The sequence below is a fragment of the Copidosoma floridanum genome, unplaced genomic scaffold, assembly GCF_036245765.1.
Source record: "Copidosoma floridanum isolate Cflo_tuat_1 unplaced genomic scaffold, Cflo_Japanese_pri ptg000019l, whole genome shotgun sequence".
NCBI classification, from domain to species: domain Eukaryota; kingdom Metazoa; phylum Arthropoda; class Insecta; order Hymenoptera; family Encyrtidae; genus Copidosoma; species Copidosoma floridanum.
Window position 1 is genome coordinate 15,991,647 of NW_028321896.1, and position 21,026 is coordinate 16,012,672.

The window sequence follows — 21,026 nt, forward strand, 5'->3', positions numbered from 1 at the left end:
TCAAAATTCAATTTCTTACTGTAACAGAAAACAGTATAGAATAGTTAAAATAGGGCGTCTTAAAAACTTATTTTTTAATGGTTGCTAAAACAAATTTTGTAGATGTAACTCAGTAGTTTGTGTCAAATGTCTTTTAGTAACTTTGTACTTGCTTGAAATAAGGATTAAACAATTAATTTTTCTTAATGCTACATTAATATAGCGTAGATTTTGATTAAAATTTGAACACCAGTTTCTAAGCTACTTAGCCAAAGTGCTGTTCATTATTCCTATAAATATTAGTGTTTCGTCTACCGAATGTGCCATGATGGCACTTCACTTTTACTTAAACCTACTATTTAAATGTGTAAGTATACATATAAGAGTAAGCTGCACGCTTCGTGTTCTAGAGGTGAATTTTCATTGTGCGCAAGGTAAGGAAGTAGCCTCCTCCATTGGAAGTTTATCACCAGAGTTGGACTTTCTGAATAAGAAGTTGCTTCTTGTCCCCTCCACTTGACCTAACATGGGCGAAATGTCACAAACGCTGACTTCCATAGTTAGTATCTCGTCGAAATGCACCTTCACGCTGAAGTTCAGGTACAAGCCTGCGGGGTATCTATCTCTCTCGCGAATAGGGTGCCTATAGCTTAGTTTTTCGTCTCTTTCTACTTGAGCTTCAACCTCAAATAATGACTCAGCCATGCAACTTACTACTGCCGTGCGTACATAGTATTCGTAGTAAACGTAGTAAGCGTAGTAAGTCCCTTGCATCAGTCGTGACACTTGGCTTCATTTGCGAAAAGTCTACGTACCGGCATACAAACTTCAGTTACACTCGCGTTTTTAAAGAGCAAGTGATACCCCGACCCACATTTACGGCATTTGCAGAATGGCTTAAGGCAGAGATATGGTGAGTGTTGATCATTCCTTTGGCTTATTTTATTTCTTTTTGGTATGCTTATCAGTTGAGTACTTCGCAAAGGTAGATTCTTTGTTGGTATCCTTTACAAAGTTAGAGGCAAATTGTTATGTTCAACTTGCTCTTTCTCTCCCAATTGTCAGTGAATAATCTTAAAAAAATTATCTAATTATTATTCAGGCCATATAATTTCTAATGGTTTTCGACAAAAATTAATACGTGTCTCCAATAGTTCCGAAACATTGTAACCTACAAATGTACTTGGCAATTATTTTTAAATCTTATAATTGTTTGTACTTAATTGTTTCGTTGCTTCTCAAAAATATTAGTACAAAAAGTAACGGGTTAATTATAGAAGAAATTTTGTGAAACTCGGCAGCCACGTGGATCTCGCAATTAGTTATTTACATTGTACTGGCGAAATTTTTTATAGTACCTTGAATTTATTAAAAATAAGTTAAAAATCACATTATGTTGTTATTTTATTGTTCGTTTGTTAAAACTCACTTTTTTCTCTGCTTTTATCGAAGAAATAAAGTAAGTAAATGTCGAATACACTGAATTATTCCAGTCGAGGTAATTTTGTCCAACTTATTTCTTCTATTGACTATAAAAATGTAAAAAAATGTAATATTTTAAGTACACGTAACGATATTTTTTATTACATTGTATCCGTAAATTTTTCTGCTTATTATATAGGCTTTAAGTTTATTACAAATGTTCTTAATAAACAATAAAACACAATATCATGCGAGAAATTTTTAAATTAAAAAAAAATTTGTAACATACTGTAATATACACAAAGATTACACAATTTAATTAACACTTGGTTTTTTTGGTGATTTCAATAAGAACGGGGGTTGAACACAACAATGTTCTTCGTAAAGGTATGCTTTTACATACGGCATGACATTTAAAAAAAACTATTAAAAATCATGTTCACGCGTTGAAAATTTTTAGTTTGGCTTAACGTTATAAAAGCTTACGTTTGGCCGATCTTTGGCCAAACTTTCGAAAAGCTTAGGTTTTGCTGAACTTTGATTAAAATTTCAAAAAGCTTCAGTTAGGCCAAAGTTTGCCAAGCTTTGTTCAAGTTTACCTTTCGATCATCTTTGCCAATCTTTACCAGTGAGACTTTCCCAAACTTTGGCTTTTTCAGTATGGAATAGCGAATGTTTGAGTAAATTTTTCTTGGTTTGGCATAAGTTTTGCATATACTAGTGTTGATTACGTAATTCAAGGTAGAAAATAATTTTGCAAACAATGTAACCCCCTTAACTTTTCCACTCATTGTTACAAAAAATTTTAATTTTAATTTACAATCGAACTGAATACTTTTGTTCAACTTTACTACTGTCACGAGAAAAACAATTGTATGATACGTCTCATGAAAACTATATTATTTATTTAATATGTCTTTAAACGTGAATATCTAAGTGATTATTCTCGATTACTTGTATTTTGAAAATTGTTGGAATATAAGTTTCATAGTAAATAAGCACTGGTTATAAAATACACTTTTTCAGTATTGCGCAAATAAAACATTGCTTATTTCAGTTTAACTATTGCATATTGGTTCAACTCCCAGTGTTACAAGAAACATATTCACACCTCATCAAAAGTCATCAACTTCAATTTAAGTTCTTACAGAAAAAAAATTAATTAAAGTGTGCAATCATAATACAGTGATTTGAGGCAAGAAGTTATGGAAGAAAAAAACGAGAGTATTTTTACTCGAGTAGCTTTGGAGAATGCTGACCCTTTAAGGTAAATTACTTATTACGTGAACTATTAACTAAATTTTTTTTTTTCTTCAAAACTTTAAAAACGTAGGTATCAAAGTCAGCGAATAATATTGAATGGACAAGACACTGAATTGAAAAAAAAATTTTTTTTTTTAACAGCTCTCTGTGGTGGCCATCCATCGGGTCATTTAATTTAAATGACACCACTGATGAGTCTGATGATACGCGAAAAAATGAGATGGAAACAAACAGGTAATGAATTTCACTTAATATGTAATATAATACTAATTTCTGCAATTTTAGTTCAATCTTCTGAAAAGTTAAGTTTTGCTTTCTGAGATTCAAAATATAATATACTACATCAGCATGACGTTTTTCACATCCCATGTGAATGATAGTCCACCGACTTCGCCGGACTTTACTAAATATTTTTATAAAAATAATAATTTATAGAAAAAATGTATTACACACGAATAAAAAGTTTATTTAAGAATATTTTTTTAAGCATTGTTTAAATTTTTTGTATAAACAAATTTTGCAGTCAAGAGAAGACGAAACAAAATTTGAATAATCCAGAAAAAGAAGAAACCTTAAAAGAGAAAAAAAATCAAATAGATGAAGATCAAGAAGAAGATAAAGAGAACAGAAAAGAAGATGAAGAGAGAGAAAATGAAAATGTGGACAATTTAATTGTAAATCAATGTATCAACGGAAGAGATGAAAATTCATCAGCAAATTTTTTACGCCCAAGCGTCCAAGGAAATGTAAAAGGAAAAAAAGGCAGGAAAGAGAAAATATGCATATGCTCTCAATTACCTAAAGGTATTATATCAAATAAGTTCATTAACATTAGTACCAATCAAAAATATTGTCTTGCGTTAAAAAATATCAAATTGATCGTTTTTTTTATGTTATAGTTACAATTGATGACATTGTAAAAGCCAACCAGCTGATGGCTCTATTGACAACTATTCATGCTGCACAAAATAAATATAATCAGGTAGAACCTATTGTAGTAATTTATGTAACAGATGTTCATATCATTACGTTTATAATCATAAGTTACAAACAATGTTTTACCATTTTTTTAGGATATGGATGGAACAAATTCTACGTCACAAATTTCGGTTGATACAAGTACCGACATAGTTAGTGACATTATTCAGCTTCCTGTAGAATATGTCATACTTAAAATATTAGCATGTCAATCAAAATTTAATAACTATCTATTTACAGATCGAACTCACAAAAGGATCTGGCATTATTGTAGATAATCAAAAACTTCAATACATACAACAGCTGTATCAAAAGAATCCTAGGGAGATGGTCAGGAGATTGATGAGATTAATATTGGGCGAAAAAATTTTGAAGGAAAGTTCACCAACTGGAAAAAATGGATGGAAACCTATACCTGAAAAAATATATACCGAAGTGAAAAGTATGAGTCAATAAATTCAAAACGATTTAAAAATTTCAACCTAAGCATTCAGATAAAGCATTAATATTATTTCTTAGATTTTATAAACAATAATGCCAGCGAACAAAGGTATAAAATCGATAACAAAGAGTATAGAGAAGTATTGACATCCATGTGTGCGACTCTTCGGAATCCTCGAGAGAAGAAGGTAATAAAAAGAAAATATGATTGTAATGTCGAGAAAAGTGAAAACTAATAAGTTTTAATGCAAATTAATCATCGTCAATTTGATTATGGTGGTTAAATGGCAGTTTTTCAAAACTTACTAACACTTAGATACTTACCATTTTGTCTAATTCTTTTGTAAAAATATTCAATAAAACTTGAATTAAAGCTACTATGAAACGTATATTTTTTCATACGAAGTTTTACCTAGTTATTAAGAAAAATGTTTTCCAAACTTTTACCATTCTTTTGGAGTTTGGGAAAGCTTTATCAGGATGACTCCTCAATGTTTTCTTTATATTTGCGTTCTTTTTCTCCAACAAATCAGAGATGGATAAAGTATTTAATACACTTTCTTCAATCTTACTTGACTTTGCATACGGATCCACATATACTTTTTCTTACTAATGCGTAAAAATAAAATTTTATCAGCGTTCCGGCTTTTCATGCAGCATAGTACACTTCTTGAAAATTAACAGGTTCAGGCAGCAGTGCTCTGGTCGCTCGGTCAAGCGCTTTAATTAATTGGGAGGATTATAAATGGATCTCTGTTGGCTCGAGGTGGCGCGCGCGACACGCTCTCTGCGAGCGGGATATTTAGTCGCGTTATTAATACGCGATAATTGAGAAATTATAGGGACACATTTGAAATCCCGCTGATGCTGCGAGATTGATGTTATGTGTCGCAGGGAGCCGAGTAACCGTACGTGCACGCTTTGGCTGTTTATTTTTACGAAAGAAATTTATATGATGCAATGTTCAGGTACAATTAGTGGCTTGTTTTTTTTTTTTTTTTTTGTTTTTTTTTTTATACATCATTTGAGATGAAAATAATATTAAATTAGAGTAAAATTAAATTAATTAATTTAAAACGTGCACGTGAAAAAGAAAAGACTTAGTTAGCGATAGTTTCGACAAAATTAGATAAGTCCACTTAACAGTGTTTCAGGCAACGTATCCGCTAATCTACCTGGACTGAGGTACCGTTCCGTCCAATAAGTTTGAGAATTGTGTGGCGAAAGTTATACGTACACTGCACTTCAATTAAGCTGAAAGGGCAAATTAGTTTTCGAGTGCGTGACCTCGTTCAGGGGCTCGGCTCGTTGTTTGCGCACTGGTATAATTGCCGAGTCGACCGCAAAATCATACGGGCAAGCGCAGTAATTTTTTTTTTTTTTTATCAAGAGTGCACAATAAAAGCATCATAGTGCCGCGTTTTAAGGCCTTTTAATCATGTACGGATGAACTTGCTTGATTCATTCGGAAGCATCAATTACTCCTTGTGTGTACTGATGCTCCGTGGCACTTGTGAGAAAAGATCCACTGGGGAAACTCAGAAAAAAAAGTCGTTAGGACGTAGCCATTTTCTTTTCTTTGTTTGTATGTTAAATTAAAATTGTGCATTACTCAGAAATATTACTCATTGCATTTATTTATTTCCTTATTTAAAAAAGAAACGACTACTAAATCATATGAATGTTGAATACAACTCAACGTCTTCATGGGATTGTGTATTATTCTAATTATAACTTTAAAAAAACATTTTAATTTTGAATCTAAAAACAATCACCGTATATTGATGATGAGTTTAAAATTATTATAATTTAATGCACTAATGCAATAATTATTGTAAATTTAATTGTGAATCGAAATATGAACAGATTGAATGAAACAATACAAATTAAATTAATTACTATACCTAAATTCAAAGAATATTTTATTGAATTACTTATATAACCTTTATATTCTACTTGGATGACTGATGAGGGCAAACGTAATGTCCATTAAGTACGTACAGTGAGGTGTTTTTATTTTTTGAAAAACCTTTCATCGCACGAATAAACCTTTTTGACGAAATTGCAGGATAAGTGTATATAAAATCTATATATAGAATTAAAACTCTAGCAAAAAAAAAAAAAAAAAAAAAAAAAAAAATATCAGAGCAAACACACGTAATTCTATAAAACAAGAGCATTCTTGCCCCCTTACATTTTTCGCTCGAGTGGCGCTCCAGCTTTTGTCACCAAACGAAGTAAACTTTTCGCAATAGCTTTTAGCTAATTTCTTTTATTTCCTGTACTTAATGCTGTACGCATCGAGACTCGCGTGAATTTTATTTCCAAGAGTCAAGGAGTCGAAAGCACAAGGACAATACCGATGTTTGGAAACACCAAGCGGGCGTTTGACCGTCACTGTAACTTTGGATTTCTTGGCTCTATCCTCTTTTTTTTTTTCTTTTCTTTCATGCATTGCAGTGAAAAAAAGTGGGAGTGGCGTTCCTTTTTTTCTCCATGCGGGTTTGAGTTAGCTTTGATCTGCGAGTCAAGACGAAAAAGAAACGGGAAAAGGGGAGAAACGGAGCTTTTGTTTCGGATGGTTTTGTTGCGATGCCTTTGCGCCCCTATTCTTTTTGACTCGTCCGAGGCCTTTGAAGGTTTTATGGTAAATTGGACGTTTAATTATTATTAAATTTTTTTTTCAGGTGTGTTTACACCTGTTCGTTTTTTGTGGAAAAGGTTTACTATTACGTGACAAAGTTGTGTGGAGATTTATTATGTTGATACTTCCGAAGCGATATCGATAATCATGTCATAATATATAGATCGTTGAATACATTAACCATTACAGTTTGAAATACTATAGAATGAAAGGAAGGAAGGTTTAAAAAAAATTATTTTTAAACTTCGTCTAGTTATTAAGATTTTTATTTACTACGTCCATGCAATATTTACAAAATTGACGTTGTGCATTTGATTTCTAAAAAATGCTGGCTCTTATTCTAATTTTCTTAAAGTGTAAAATCCTGAAAATTATTTTTTTTCTTACTAAAAAATTAAAAATTAAAACAGTAACTCAATCAGTAAATCTTTGTAACCAATATCAGTATAAAAAATACAAGTGTCCATTACATAAAATAGAAAACATAAACTTGGAATGCACATAATCCCTGATAAATATATTTACAATAATTTTAAAAATAAATTGTTATGAACTTATACATACGTATGGCATTTATCTTCATTCGTAAAAATTAAAAATCATGACTTCATTGAACATATCTTGATATGCAGACGCTTAGTTTAAAATCATCCTATTTTAAAAAAAAAAATTTTTTTTTTTTTATCGTAGACTTGAGAGAAAAATTACACTCACGGAAATCCTGAAACAATTAATAAACTTTAACACATTTATAAAAAAAATATTACATGCATTAGAATTGTATGAACAACGAATGCTTACTTGGGTAAGGCGGTCTCATGCTTCCGTATAAATCTTGAGGGCCGAGAAATCTTGGCGGGTAGGGCAAGTGCATCGGTTGCGGAGGACCGGGACGAATTAAGGGCCTTATCATCGGTCCTTTGCCAGGATGTAGCATTGGCATTGGCCTGGGATATGGCTAAACAACGATTTTTAAAGTTGAAAAATAAAATTATCTTTTGCTCAGTGGAAACTACAAACTCAACTATTGAACACGAATTATATGATAAAATTGTCAACCTCGTAATAGACGACTGGCAGGGGTTCATACGCTGGGTGAAAAAGTCGTTCTCTAGAGTACGCTCTCCTGTCCCGCCGATCGTACGAACGATCGCGAGACCTCGATCTGTTCTTTTCATAATCATTTTCACTTCGACTGGATCTATGATGATCCCTTTGTCGCGAAAGAGATCGGCGTCTTGGACTTTCATGTCTTCTCGATTTTTCCCGACTTCTGGTTCTTTAAAAAAAATGAAGCTCGTAATTTATTTATTTTTTTTTTATTTTACATCGTAACCATGAATATTATACCTTTCTTTTGATTTATAATCATTATTATGGAAATCTTCCAGATGACGTTTCTCGTGATGTGCATCCGACCTGTAAAACGAAGGATTTTTATAACCAGATTTGATTTTGAAGATGTACCATAACGTGGAGATTTTCCACAGTGTACCTTGAATGATGAGATCGGGAACTGGCATGGTGATGAGGACTGCGACTGTGACACCTCTTGGGACTTAACGACTTCGAGCGACGATTTGAGTGAGATTTTTTAACTAAAGTTTTGTCCGTGGACCTGATGACTCGACGCTCTTCGACTTCAACAGGTAGACCGTTTTTAAATTCATCGCGATCGAATATAGGCCTTGATCCTTCCCCTATTAAATAAATCAAGGTGATTTTGGGTATGGTGTCTTAGGAAGATTAATTTATCAATTCTAAATTTTTAAGAAATTTTATTGCATTTTCCATTGCATCATTATTCTATGTTTTTCGTTACAAAGTGGGTCGTTCATAATTAATAATTAATATTCAATTGCATCACCATGCAAGCAAAAATAATTGTTGCACCATGTGAGCTGAAAAACTTAAACTCGAACGTTAAATGTCAAATTAATGCGATACATGATACATTAACGATTGAATGTGATTATAGTCTTGAGAAGAAAGGAATAAAAAAATTTTTTTTCTAATGTTTGGCTAAATGGAAAATATTTTATTACTGTTGTCCCTGCGGTTTTTTATCAAAGAATCTACTTATGATGTGTAGCTAAAATAAATAAAAGCAACTCTTAGATTTGAGCTTGATATGATGTGTGCTTCAACATACGAATGAATTGTTTTTTTTTTTTTTTTTTTTTTTTTTTTCATTAAAAAAAGCAAGTTATAAAAAAATTCTTTGGGTTTAATGGCGAATACACGATTGGGTTGGGACGATGCCTAGCAATTCAATAGCAATAGTCATTAACTAAACTTACTCTGATATTACAACGGTGCAATCAATATGACCATTTCAAACAAAAAAACTTTAAAATTACATATAAATCCATTTGGATCATTTAAAATTTTTAGAATAGCGCTTTGTCTTTGACGCAATATCATGGCGCTTGCTGTGAATATAATCATTCATTTGTTCTAATAATTTAATTGTTTTAAAAAACTTTAATGTTGTTCTATCTATACAATGTGTGCTAGATGATGCTCATTTTTTTTATTTTAATTTTTCTATGATCTCTTTTCTAAGATTTATAATTTTGATTTTTTATTTTCATTGAGGCATCAGTGATGCTACTAGAAAATAATCCTTTATAATAATTTTGCGATCTCAATTTTACAGTTACAAAGCCTTGATAAATTTATAATAAACCTATTTATTGATGGTGCCTGATTAACATTTCATAGTGGTGTACAAAAAATTAAATAATAAGTGAAAATTACGGGGAATCAAAAAAATAATCTTCAGAATGATGCATTCATCCCATGAAATCTTCAGTGTTGTAACCAAAATTTGTGTTTTAAGATATTTTGTTAATTATAATGATGAATACTAGTTGACAAGTTGGCACAAAGAATGGGCATTATAACCAAAACGAACATAAGCAAGAAAATTCACTTAAAAAATAATCTTTAAAGCTGTGAAATAATAAGTTTCAGGATGTTATTGTTTATCTTCGTGTTGACGAATATTTGATAATATTTTTATTAGAATTATTCAAAAGTATTAATGAATGTATAAAAAGATAATTTCATAAGTCCGGCCGACATCGCCACACTCACTACCATTCACGTACTTGATTAAATTAGATTGTGGGAAAAATGGTCAAAAAGTCATCTAAAATTTTATGTGTTATAATTATGAAATTCAATCTTCAGGTAGTATTTATAGTAATAAAATCTTCTAAAAGACGTTTGATCCTTAACAAAAAATTCATTCAAAATTAAAAAAGGGAAATTACATTAATGTAAACAATATAAATAAATAGAATTTATCTTTGAATGTTGTATATGTATGACATAAATAATAAATTAGGAATTCTTACTTGAATACAAATGTATTGTATTTCTGCCAAAGTCATGATTGCTAGTGAATCTAATAAACCGGGTAGATATGTATATAGGCTCAGAAGAACCAGAAGAAAGTATTTTTCCTACAATTGATCATCTACTGAAAGTTCTAATAGATATTTGTCTCTGTCGACGTGGCTGTGCAAATTTTCAACACTTCTTGACATTTTATACGAGTATTTCTGAAACTGCAGCTAGTTTGATACTAATCGTGTAAATTAATTATTTACCTCAGAATACGTTACTGGTAGATAATTAAAGAGTACAGAATGAAAGTGGCGTTTTTCAGAGTACTATGTCTATTTAGATCATCGAACAAGTGATCGTAAGCTCTTGATCACTTGTCATTACTGAATTTTTCACTTTGACTATCTGTAATGATTTTTTTGGGGGTAAAGTAACGGTATCGAAATTTTAAGTCTCCGTGGGTTTTCACGACAGACTATATCTGTGACACTCGAGTAGGTTTAATGACTTTGAGCAACTTCTAAATTATTTTCTTACTAAACCCGTCTTCTGATGTAATCCTAATAATACGATATTCTTTAACATATTAAGATTCATCCTTTTTCAATTCTTTATGATTGAACTTGATCTTGAATCTTCACCTATTAAATAAATTGAAAGTTTTCGTCATGATAAGTTTTGAAATTTACGTTGTGAATTCATACTTAAGAGATGATTTATTAAATTGTTATTTAATGTCCAACTAAAATAAAAAATGCATTGATATTCAATGAGTTGGAATGTACAATTGTAATTAAAATATTGTTTTCTTGCATAAGTGTTTTGAATATTGTTCATAAGTAGTTGTTCATAAAAAGTGATTATGCATACTACAGAGTATTTAATAAAGTTTATATAAAAAACATTGAGAATTAATTAGCAAAATAATAAACTTTAAAATCATAATGTTCGAAATTTAAACTTATTTTTAAATGTAAATTAAATTTAAATTTAAAAAGTTAGATGGAATTTATGAAATTAAACTATACTTTTTCTTTGAACTTTCATTCGTTGTTTAACACCCACAAAAATAAGCATACAATTCTTCTATTCTACTAAAAAAGATCTATACTACGAAAAAAAATTTCAGGAAAGTTGCATGGTAAAATAAAAAGAAATTAAAATAAAAAAAAAAAAAAAAAAAAAACATAGAAAGCTAGAAGAATCAGACTATCAAAGCAAGACTAAATAAAAAATAAGCAGACATCAATAATTGTGCTGACTTACTGACGACTCGTGGACTCTTGACTTATTTTTTTCAGGAACTAATTTTCGATGATTGTAATGAACAGATACTAAATTGACAGTGATGGTATGTGTATTTTAATCTTGAGATATGAATGACACTTTTTTTCTTGATTTATGAACATTTTTGCTTTTTAAACTTGTTGTTTGAAAAGTTGCGTATTTATTCAACTATTGACATGATTTTTTTGACACCATACTACATCTTCAAAATGATGTTTCTTCAATGGTGCAAGTATCTTGACATATGATAGTAGATTTACGAGAGTAGCAAGAGTCACATTTGTCGCATCTTCAATGATGTTAACTTGATGTATGCTACAAATATAAAAAAAATAAAAATAAAAAAAAACTTTACCATCTCTTCGCTTGATAACAATCTCCTCAGGATTAATAACATCTCGGCGTATTTCGTTAGTTTCTGTAGCAGACGTTGGAATGTGGCGATGGATTTTCACTGTGATTTTTTTTAACTCTTCATTGTTAACTGTTTTCGATTGCTCAGGTCCATTGAAAAACGGCTTATTTCCCTTGGATGAATCAATTCTGCAAACAAACAAATCACTTGTAGTAAATAAATATCCCATTAACTTTTTTTACAATAAGTAATATTATGCTCATAAAGATAGTTAGTGTTATTTACTTCGAATCACAATCAATATCGTTCAAGCTTAAGTATAAAATTAACATTTTTTTTTGTTTAACGAGGCATTAAATAACCATTTCAAGCTTAAGTACAAAATCAACATTTTTTTTGTTTAACGAGGCATTAAATAACCATTTTAGTAACACTTATTTATTAATTTCAGTTAGTTGAATTATTCAAGGGCCACTGAATTAAAAAACTATTTTCATACACTCCGGGTGCAGGTGGCGGAAAAATATGCAATATTGTTTGATCGCATACATCCATACACAAGTGTAAAGTCAAAAAAAAATGAAATGGCGCCACTCATGTCCTCATGCACCCCGTGCACAACATACCCCATGCAAAACGGAGTGGTGCTGATGTTTGTACAAATTCAACGAGCAAAGCCATTTGTTGAAAATTCTTTGAGTTTGATGTCAAGTATTACTGTTTGCCATTAGTCATAGTACCGAGGAAAGTTGCTTATTTTCATAAATTCAAAAGTACAAACAGCTATACGTACAAACGGTAACTAAAAGGAAGGTGAATCATGTAGTGAAGTTGCATTGTGTATATATGCGAAGAAAGTGTGTGTAATCGCGCTCTTTCATGTCTAGCTTTCTCTTTCTCTCTCGTTCTATTGCAGCCTCGAAAATAGAGATAAGGAAAAACTTCAAATTGTGAAGTTTTGTGACCAAAGGGGCTATTTTTGAAATTCCCAACGACAATGCACTTTGTTGAACAATCGAAAATAAATGCAATAGAATAAATGTACACATACCTTTCCGACATGATAGGCTGGCTGTTGTGATTTTTGGCGTGACTCCTGCAGCGCGAGTCTTCCGATTTTTTAGGACTTCTACTGTTGCCTCCACCATGTCGCTGCTCCCTTCGCTTTCGCTCTTCCTCCTTCAATTTTTCTTTTCGATTCCTCTCGTACTCTTCGATCTTTTGACGCTTAAGCTCCTCGTGTTCCATGGCTTTTTTACGCCGAATTTCCCACTCGAGTCTCTTTTTCCTGTACTCGCGCTCCCGTTCCGCATCACGTTCCCTCTCAACTTCCCCGTGATGCGAGTCCACGGTCACTCGTCGTCGCATTTCAACTCAAATTCGCGCACTACTTCTTCAACACTCGCGATTAATTATTATTTATTTACGCTTCGGAGTGTCAAAACGCACTCAACACCGCATATTACGGGGTCGTAAACTTGGAGGTTAGCGTGGCGGTACTAAAAATAATAATTTTCTAAAGTTGATGAGAATTAAAAAAAAAAAAAAATCAACACGAAAATTCGATACTTTGATAGTTGTCGAAAAAACCGGTCAGAAAAGCACTTTGGTTTTCAAGTACTTACATCGATAATCAACAAATGACGAAGTTTTACTAGTACAAAATGTGAAGTTGCTGTCCGACCACACACACACATTTAATGGCTACTCCTATGGCCAGGCATGCGCTTCAAATGCCCTTGCTGCTCCAACTTCGAATGGAAGTTTGAGCGTATGAGCGTAAGGCGGGGAGAGTACGGCGGCCGACCAATCGCGTGTGATTATTCAAACTTCAGTGGTATACTTCACTGTGGGTAGGCTTCGAGTATAAAATCAACTTTTTGAGTAATTTTGGGATGTTTTTTCGTATATAAATCGTAGGTAAACTGTGAAGAAAAAACGGTTATTCAAACGATTGTTAGTATGCTCAACGGGGACTGTACTGAAACATGAGTTTCATTTCGTTTCTTGTCACGAAGAATAAATAGATACTCGATTCTTTATCGTTAATTTCATGATAAGGGAACAAAAACAAAATTAGTTTTTCAGAAACCAAAGTACTTGGTATGAATATTTTACACGATGAGTTTCGTTTGTAATTGTTTTTTGAGAATCGAAAAAGTAAGTAGAAAAAAATTAGTTTCGTATTTCCCTAGCGTGACAAAATAGAAAATTGAAATTAGAGTAGATAATACATCGAAGGCTCCGACGAAAAAAAAAAAAACAACGGAAATTATCAATATACTTGAAGCCGTCAATGATTTTATCGATTTTAATAAAATCATCGAACTTATCTGTACTTTTCAATTTCATTAATAGTTTATTGAATTGACTTACGTTCGCGTACAACTTAATTTTTACATTATAGTTACACTCTCTATCGAAAATTCACAATGGTTGTTTAAATAAAATTACATGATATTGTATACTCGAAAAATATAGTTTTGTATTTAAATCATACATTTTAACTATTTTTTGTTTTAACTTACACTTTGCTACGATTGTACTGAATTACTTTATTACCAAGCACTGTAGTATTTGAAGATTTTAGTCCAGACTCGTGTAGTGTGTGCAGATAACGTTAGAAAGAAAAATATACACAGAAAATGTATAGTACATGTATATACTTAACTGTAACGGCGATAGAATCATTTGTTTTGATTGATTTCGAAGAACTGTGCTCCACCATCAGTTAGGATAAAATATAAATTTACGTTAATGTAGTATAGGAAACACAAAAGTATCAACGGCTGAATTTAAGTACTGTAATTTAATGGTCAATAATTTTAAAATCCTTAACGTTTAAAGAAAAAAAAAAAAAAAAAAAGAAAAAAGAAAAATACGCACATAATAAACAATAAAGTAATTATATAAATTGCGGAAGTATGCTATCACCTCGACACCGTGAAAAGTAAGGCTAATCTTTTTTGTCCGAGCGCAATATATAGCTTGGATAGTTTTCGTCAGAAGTGCACCAAGTATTGTTAGTTTTGCTCGAAGAGCTACTACTTTCACATTTAATGTGCGATAAATTGTAAAACAATTCGGTTTATTTTATTTCATCACCATACTATGGCTACGTGGTTAATATGACTTATTCGATAGTCGTCAAAAGTTGTTACGACTAATTTATACGCATAAAAATGTTTAAACGAATATTTTAACAAAATAGTATAATTATCGGGTTTTCGGTGTATTTAAAATAAAAAATATTTCTTGCTTTAAATAAGCTAGAAATTATGACAATAATAAATTAATGGCTTTTTAAATTTCTCCAGAATATAATATTGAGGTGTAAAAATAAATAAAAGCTCACATTTCGGTATTGTATAGCAGTGTAATTTTTATTTATGCAGTTATATGTGTATACAGGTAAAAAATATATCATCGTTTTCATTACAACCAAAGCCATGTATAAACCTTCATTCGATCAAAGAATAAATTTTTAACTTTACTTATGAGAAACAATTAAAAATAAAAAACAATATGAAATAAAAAATATGTGTAAATATAAAATCCCTTTTTGTAATGTTATAATCTAAATGTAAACCTCTTAAAATAACCTTACAGCTAAAATATACAAATTAAAGATATTAAATTTATGTACAACTTAACACGTAAAGAAAGAGTATGTAATTTTTCTCTCAAAGCAGATCATTTTCTCGTCAGTTATTAAAAATTATTTATATACAAATAAATATATAAGCGCAAATCAAGATAACGTCAACAATTCATCAGTCATCTCCCTTAGGAGTAACTATTTACAAAAAAAAAAAGTCACACCTACGCGAAGTATTTAATTGTTTGTCGTTTCATATGACTCGTGAAAAAAATCACTGTTAATATTGTAACAAATTTTCGAAAAAAAAAGAACAAAAAAATGTCGATAAAATTAAAAGATCACAAACAAAAAATCACTGGTAGTAAAAATCCATTTAAGAAAGAAAAAAAAATTCTGTCAAAAATGATCAAACGCGCGTGTCACCCTTGTGATCGGTCGAGCCGACGTCGGAGCAATCGTCCCGACGGGGCCGTCTACCGCGATGCGGCAGCGCGTAGTACAAGTTGTGCCAGAACCACGGATCGCCCCACTTGATGTACGTGTGCATCTTGATATACTCGGCGATCTCGGGATTGAGCTTGTCGAGCTCCTCCGCGCTCAAATCGTCGAGCAAAACGACGATCAGTCGGACGATACGGCCCTCCTCCACGGCCCGGGCGTGGGCCACGTGAAACTCAAACTTGCTCCACTCGCTCCTCACGAAGCTGCGCGACAGCACGATTATCGTGCGCCTCGACTGCTCGACGCTTCGCTCTATCTGTTTGGGAATCCACTCGCCGGCCAGCCAATCGCGCTCGTGAATCTGGCACTTGTACGGCGCCGGCCCGGCCTCCAGATTGGCCAACAGCTCGTCTTTGACGAAGCCCTCGTCCTTGTGGGAGTAGCTGATGAACGCGTCGTAGGGCCGGTCATGGTCGAGCTCCTCCTCGGTGACGAGGCACAGGCAGAGGCCCCTCGAGTATAGCAGCACCTTGACCCGCTTCCAGCAGCGCGCGTACAAGAGCCTCCCGAGCCCAAGCAGGAAACACGAGACCCCGAAAAAGACCACCACCGACAGAAAGAATTCTATCGGGAACGAGGAGGGGCAGAGCTGGACGCGGGATAGATCGATCAGTCTGGTCGCGTTGTCGGAGCAACGCACGTCCAGGAGACTCGGCAGGTCTTTAGCGTGGCTCTGGACAAAGTCGAGGAGTGGACCGGCGTTGCAGTCGCAGCTCCACGGGTTGTCGTGCATAACCAGCTCGGCGATCGAGCTCTCGTTGCTGGCTATGAAGTCCAGGACCCCGAGCTCCAGGTGCATCAGGTTGTTACCGTCCAGCGCCAAATACTGAAATACATGATATACACCACACGTATTGACCTCCGATTACGTTGATCGGTGCAAGAAAAGCCATACCTGCAGCTTGGATGAGATCAGAGTGTCCTTGACGGAATGGATCCTGTTGTCGCTGAGCAGTAGGTAGACGACCCTGTCGTAGCCCGGGTCTGCCATGTCGGGCGCCTCGGTGAGGTGGTTGCGGCTAAGGTCGAGGGCTACCGATTTCGCGCCGTGGAGGACTATGCGCTCGGGGGCGTGGCTCATCCGCCTGTCCGAGCAATTCATCACCAGCATCTCGCTGGCCGGTCTCAGCCAGCACTCGCACGCCCCCTCGGGGCCACAGGGGTCGCTGTTGTCGTCGACCGACCAATTAGACTCGTTGCTCGTGGGCTTGCAGATGAAAGCTTCGGCGTCGAGCTGGTCGAGATCGGCGCCGCTGATGTAGCCAGGGCCCGAGCACTGGGCGCCCTTTAGCTCCAGTTTGACGTGGTTGTCGTTGCTCAGGTAGCGCAGCAGCGGGTACACGTCGCAATCGCACTCGAACGGATTGCCTTGGAGCTGTACCGTGACGTCTCGCGGTTGCCCATCCATGGGAGTAGCCATGGACTCGAGGCGGGACAAATCGACCTTGCTGATGTTGTTGCGACTCAGGTCCACTCTGAGCTTGTCCGACGTGAACTGCAAGTCCTCCACCTGACGAGCAAACACGTCCAAAGTCGTAGGTTTTTTTTTTCTTTTTCCCAAGGGTCAATAAATAAACTCACCCTCAGTTCGGCAATGGTGTTGTTGGACAGATCGAGTTTGCGCAGCTGCGTGAAGGTGATGATCCAGTCGCTAAACAGCTCGCTGACGTTGTTGCGGGCCAAGTGGAGCTCCCGGAGGCCGGTGCTGTAGCGCAGAGGCGAGACGCGGCCAAAGACGTCAATGTAGTCGGTGTGCATGGTGAGCTTGTTGTTGCCCAACCTGGCGATCTTTAGGTTCTCGAGGTCGGCAAACGCCTCGGGATGGATGGACGTCAGCTCGTTATTCTCCAGGTTCAGCTCCTCGAGCCATCTGAGGCCTTCGAGGGTACTCCTGTCGGACACCGCGAAATGGAATTATCAATGATGGGATGTTGGTCGAGCGGAGGAAGAAAAAAAAAAAAACAACTCACTCGTTGATGGAGGTCAGGCGGTTGCCTGACAAGTCGAGCACCTCGAGGTGCTTGGTCCGCTGGAAGAAGCCGTCGGGAATGGCCGTGATGTCGTTTCCGGAGAGGAGGAGCTTCTTTAGGGCGGCCGCGTCTTTGAGAAGCAGTGCAGGAAGGCCAGACAGGTGGTTCCAGCTGAGGTCGAGTTCTTCGAGTTTGACCGAGTTCCACGCCAGGTTTCCGGGCAAATGTTCGAGGCCGAGGCTTCTGAGGCGCGCGACCTTCAAAAATTGCAAGTTGGCGAGCAGAGCGTCCGGCAGCCGAGCGAGCTTTCGGCGATTGTAGGACAACTCGATGGTGTGGAGGTTGGGGTTTTTTCGGAACAGACCCTTGGGCAGCTCGGTAAGGGCGTTCCGCTTGAGGTTCAGTAGCTGCAAGTTTCGCAAATCGGCAAAGACGTCGACGGGCAGGTTCTTGAGTTGGTTGTTGCTCAAGTCGAGGACGCGGAGCGAACTGAGGTTACGGAAGACAAGGGGGTCAAGGTTGCTCAGCTTGTTCATCCCTAAAATTTTCGTTATTATTATTATTATTGTTACTTTTTTTTTCTTTCCAGAAAATGGCATCGTCATTATTATGAAACCACACTGTCGCGAATTTTCATTCATACATCGAGATGTTCAGGCACGGGCTTTCACAAAAATTTAATCCATTAATAATGATAAAATAGCAGTTTTCCTATCGAGAGTGCAAGCACCAACAAAATTTTTTTTCCCTCTATACTTCGGGGCGTTTTTCGTGGCAACGGCACTTTTTGCTCGGGCACAAACAAACAACCGCTCAAGCTCGTACTGTACTATTTATCAACACAAAAAATTTTTCTCCCCCGAAAACGATACAACCCAATTACAAAGAAAAAACAATTAAGCATAAAAAAAAGCATTTAAAGTAATTACAGTAAATGTTTCACTTGAAACACTTTGCAATAAAATTTAACACTGCCATCAACAATAGTGACAAAAAAAAAAAAAAAAAAAAAAAAAAAAAAAAAAAAAAAAAAAAAAAAAAAAAAGCCCTTCGAAATCCCCGATCGAACCACTGACGTGACAATCGTAAAATATACTCACAGAGGTTGATCTGAAGGACGCTGTAGGCACCGTCGAACGCGCCGGGCTCGAGTTTATCGATGCCATTGAAGCCGAGCTCTATAGTTTCCAAACTACGCGACCGGCTGAAGAAACCCGCCGGTGGATGAAGGCCCGTGCTCCTCAGCCCGATGTACCGCAGACCCGACAGTCCTGAGGAACAATCGATACCGTATACACAACACCCGCGGCGCAATTAATGTAAAAGCAACATTGAAAAAGCTGACCCCTCAGTAGATCCACTCTGACGCCGGCGAGGCTATTCTCGGCGAGTTCGAGGCTCCTGAGGTTGGGGAAAAAGTCGAGATCGCCGGGGTGCAGGGGGGCCCCGAGGTTCTCGTACCTTATCGCCCGAATGCTGCGTCCGAGGCGTAGCCCGAGGCGCGATAGAATCATGCGATAGGCCCTGGCGTCGATGGGCCGACACTCGGACAGCGTGAGGGTCTCGGCGAAGCCGACCTTGAGCCTATTGCCGTTGAGGAAGTGGGCCCACTGGTGTCCACTGCCGCACTTGATGCCCACGTACTCCCCGGGTCGTATGGCCAGCTCGTGCGGAGAGGCCGCGGTGCAGTGCACCCGAAAATCGTTTCTGTCGAACTCGGTGCAGCTGCAGCCGGGGGTTTGCGGGGGACACGTGAAACGGGCCCGGCTCGGTTCCGCGGACAGGCACACCAGCAACAGGAGTCCCACGAGCTCCCGCATCTCGTACCGGTGCTTTTCGATAATTTGTTGCCTGAAATCGCAATTATACATCACAAGGCTTTGGTACTTGTGGTGTTGAGCGTTGGAATATTTTCCTTTCGAACGGACATTTATCGCTGCCGTTGTTTGTAAACACGGGGGCCCGCACAAGCTGGGTCTTTGACACCGAGTGAGAGGTATCGCAACGTTACAAGGCAAACACTCTCAACTAACTCTTACCCGTCTAAACTATTTGTCGATAACTCGTTGGGTATTACTTCAAGTGATTTTCCACTAGATTTTTATCATTCTTATTACTAGTAAGATACAAAACTGTTAACGTTTTTTGTACAAGATCCCGAGGGCTGAGTGTAAATTTGTCCATTTCAATATTAAGAAGAAATAAAAAATACAAAACTCACCTCGAAATAAGATTGAACCGGTGACCAGAGTAATAATTTTATGTAACACACGTTCCACTTGTGTAGGTATATGAACTTGTTGGCCGATAAACTTTCATTGGATATGGAAAATAGATTAATACTCGTGAGACACGGATCGTCAACTGAGCTTTCAAGCGGATATATTCGAACATTTATTAACGTCTCTTGGTTACCTATCCCTACCTAAATATATATGTATAGTTGGTTGTCTCTGTGGTTGTCCAATGGATCATCGAGGGTTAATTGATGTATCGTTGCTGGTAAATAAGTGCGTTAAATGCGAGTATACGTGAAAACTTGCACAAAAGCGGTCACTCCCCATTGTGAAAAAATCCGTGTGTACACTATCCAACAAATGTAAAAATAGTAAATCCAAAAGAGATAATGTTGTACAAGTAATTCAATTCAAATGACACAAATGTTCAAACAAGTAATTTACTTTGGTTATTAACTATATGGGTCATTTCACAAAAATTTCCTTTGTAACATCTACTGCCCAGACCTTTGCGTACTACTATGGTCATCTAGTCAATAATTTTAAATCCCTCGGAGATTAGGGGCGTTACGGTAATGACCGCTTATTTTGCCCTGTTTTCGCGACGACACTGCAAATAACCATCTTTAAATTTGGGGCAGCAAAAAAATTGACATTATTCATGTAAAATCCAGAATACAAAACAATTCATTCCAAGTTTCAAAAAATTAATTGCTTGGCAAAGTTGGATCATTTGTGGCACACAATTTAAAAGTACACTTCACGAATAGAACGTCCCATACGTGAAAAACAAAAAAAATTGTTTTTCTGTCCTAAACTGACAGATAAGGTTCTCGATACCTCAAACTTGTTGACAAAGAACAAAAAACCAAAGTCCAGGCACCAGAAGCCGCAATAAAAGAAATTTGTAAATACTTCGCGTTACGGTAATGACATTTCGGCCCGTTTATTCAATCTTAAGGCCACCAAAAAAAAAAAATTTTTCTTATTGACC

The 21,026-nt window shown here is 35.9% G+C and overlaps 3 protein-coding genes across 4 annotated transcripts; 1 reads left to right on the forward strand and 2 right to left on the reverse strand.

The window, feature by feature from the left end:
- The first annotated feature begins 662 nt into the window (after window positions 1-662).
- LOC149374563 (uncharacterized) lies at window positions 663-4,337 on the forward strand. Its single transcript, XM_089593226.1, has 8 exons — window positions 663-892; window positions 2,459-2,668; window positions 2,806-2,898; window positions 3,188-3,468; window positions 3,564-3,646; window positions 3,738-3,794; window positions 3,883-4,084; window positions 4,162-4,337. The coding sequence occupies exons 2-8, from the start codon at window positions 2,607-2,609 to the stop codon at window positions 4,317-4,319; spliced, it is 936 nt and encodes a 311-aa protein (XP_089449352.1). The 5' UTR covers window positions 663-892; window positions 2,459-2,606; the 3' UTR covers window positions 4,320-4,337.
- Window positions 4,338-6,979: 2,642 nt separating this feature from the next.
- Window positions 6,980-13,642, reverse strand: LOC106636518 (uncharacterized). The gene is made up of 8 exons (XM_014348914.2): window positions 13,349-13,642; window positions 12,775-13,222; window positions 11,724-11,911; window positions 8,223-8,427; window positions 8,078-8,146; window positions 7,787-8,006; window positions 7,529-7,685; window positions 6,980-7,448 (listed from the first exon to the last, which is right to left on the reverse strand). The coding sequence occupies exons 2-8, from the start codon at window positions 13,089-13,091 to the stop codon at window positions 7,438-7,440; spliced, it is 1,167 nt and encodes a 388-aa protein (XP_014204400.2). The 5' UTR covers window positions 13,092-13,222; window positions 13,349-13,642; the 3' UTR covers window positions 6,980-7,437.
- Window positions 13,643-15,280: 1,638 nt separating this feature from the next.
- On the reverse strand, window positions 15,281-20,143 carry LOC106636585 (protein toll-like). 2 transcript variants are annotated; one of them, XM_014348999.3, is made up of 7 exons: window positions 20,017-20,143; window positions 19,141-19,646; window positions 18,896-19,066; window positions 17,796-18,333; window positions 17,407-17,716; window positions 16,721-17,335; window positions 15,281-16,651 (listed from the first exon to the last, which is right to left on the reverse strand). In XM_014348999.3, the coding sequence occupies exons 2-7, from the start codon at window positions 19,613-19,615 to the stop codon at window positions 15,731-15,733; spliced, it is 3,030 nt and encodes a 1,009-aa protein (XP_014204485.2). In that variant the 5' UTR covers window positions 19,616-19,646; window positions 20,017-20,143; the 3' UTR covers window positions 15,281-15,730. The 2 variants fall into 2 exon arrangements, with proteins under 2 accessions (XP_014204485.2, XP_014204486.2); XM_014349000.3 differs by lacking the exon at window positions 20,017-20,143 and having other exon boundaries at window positions 19,141-19,694.
- Window positions 20,144-21,026: the final 883 nt, after the last annotated feature.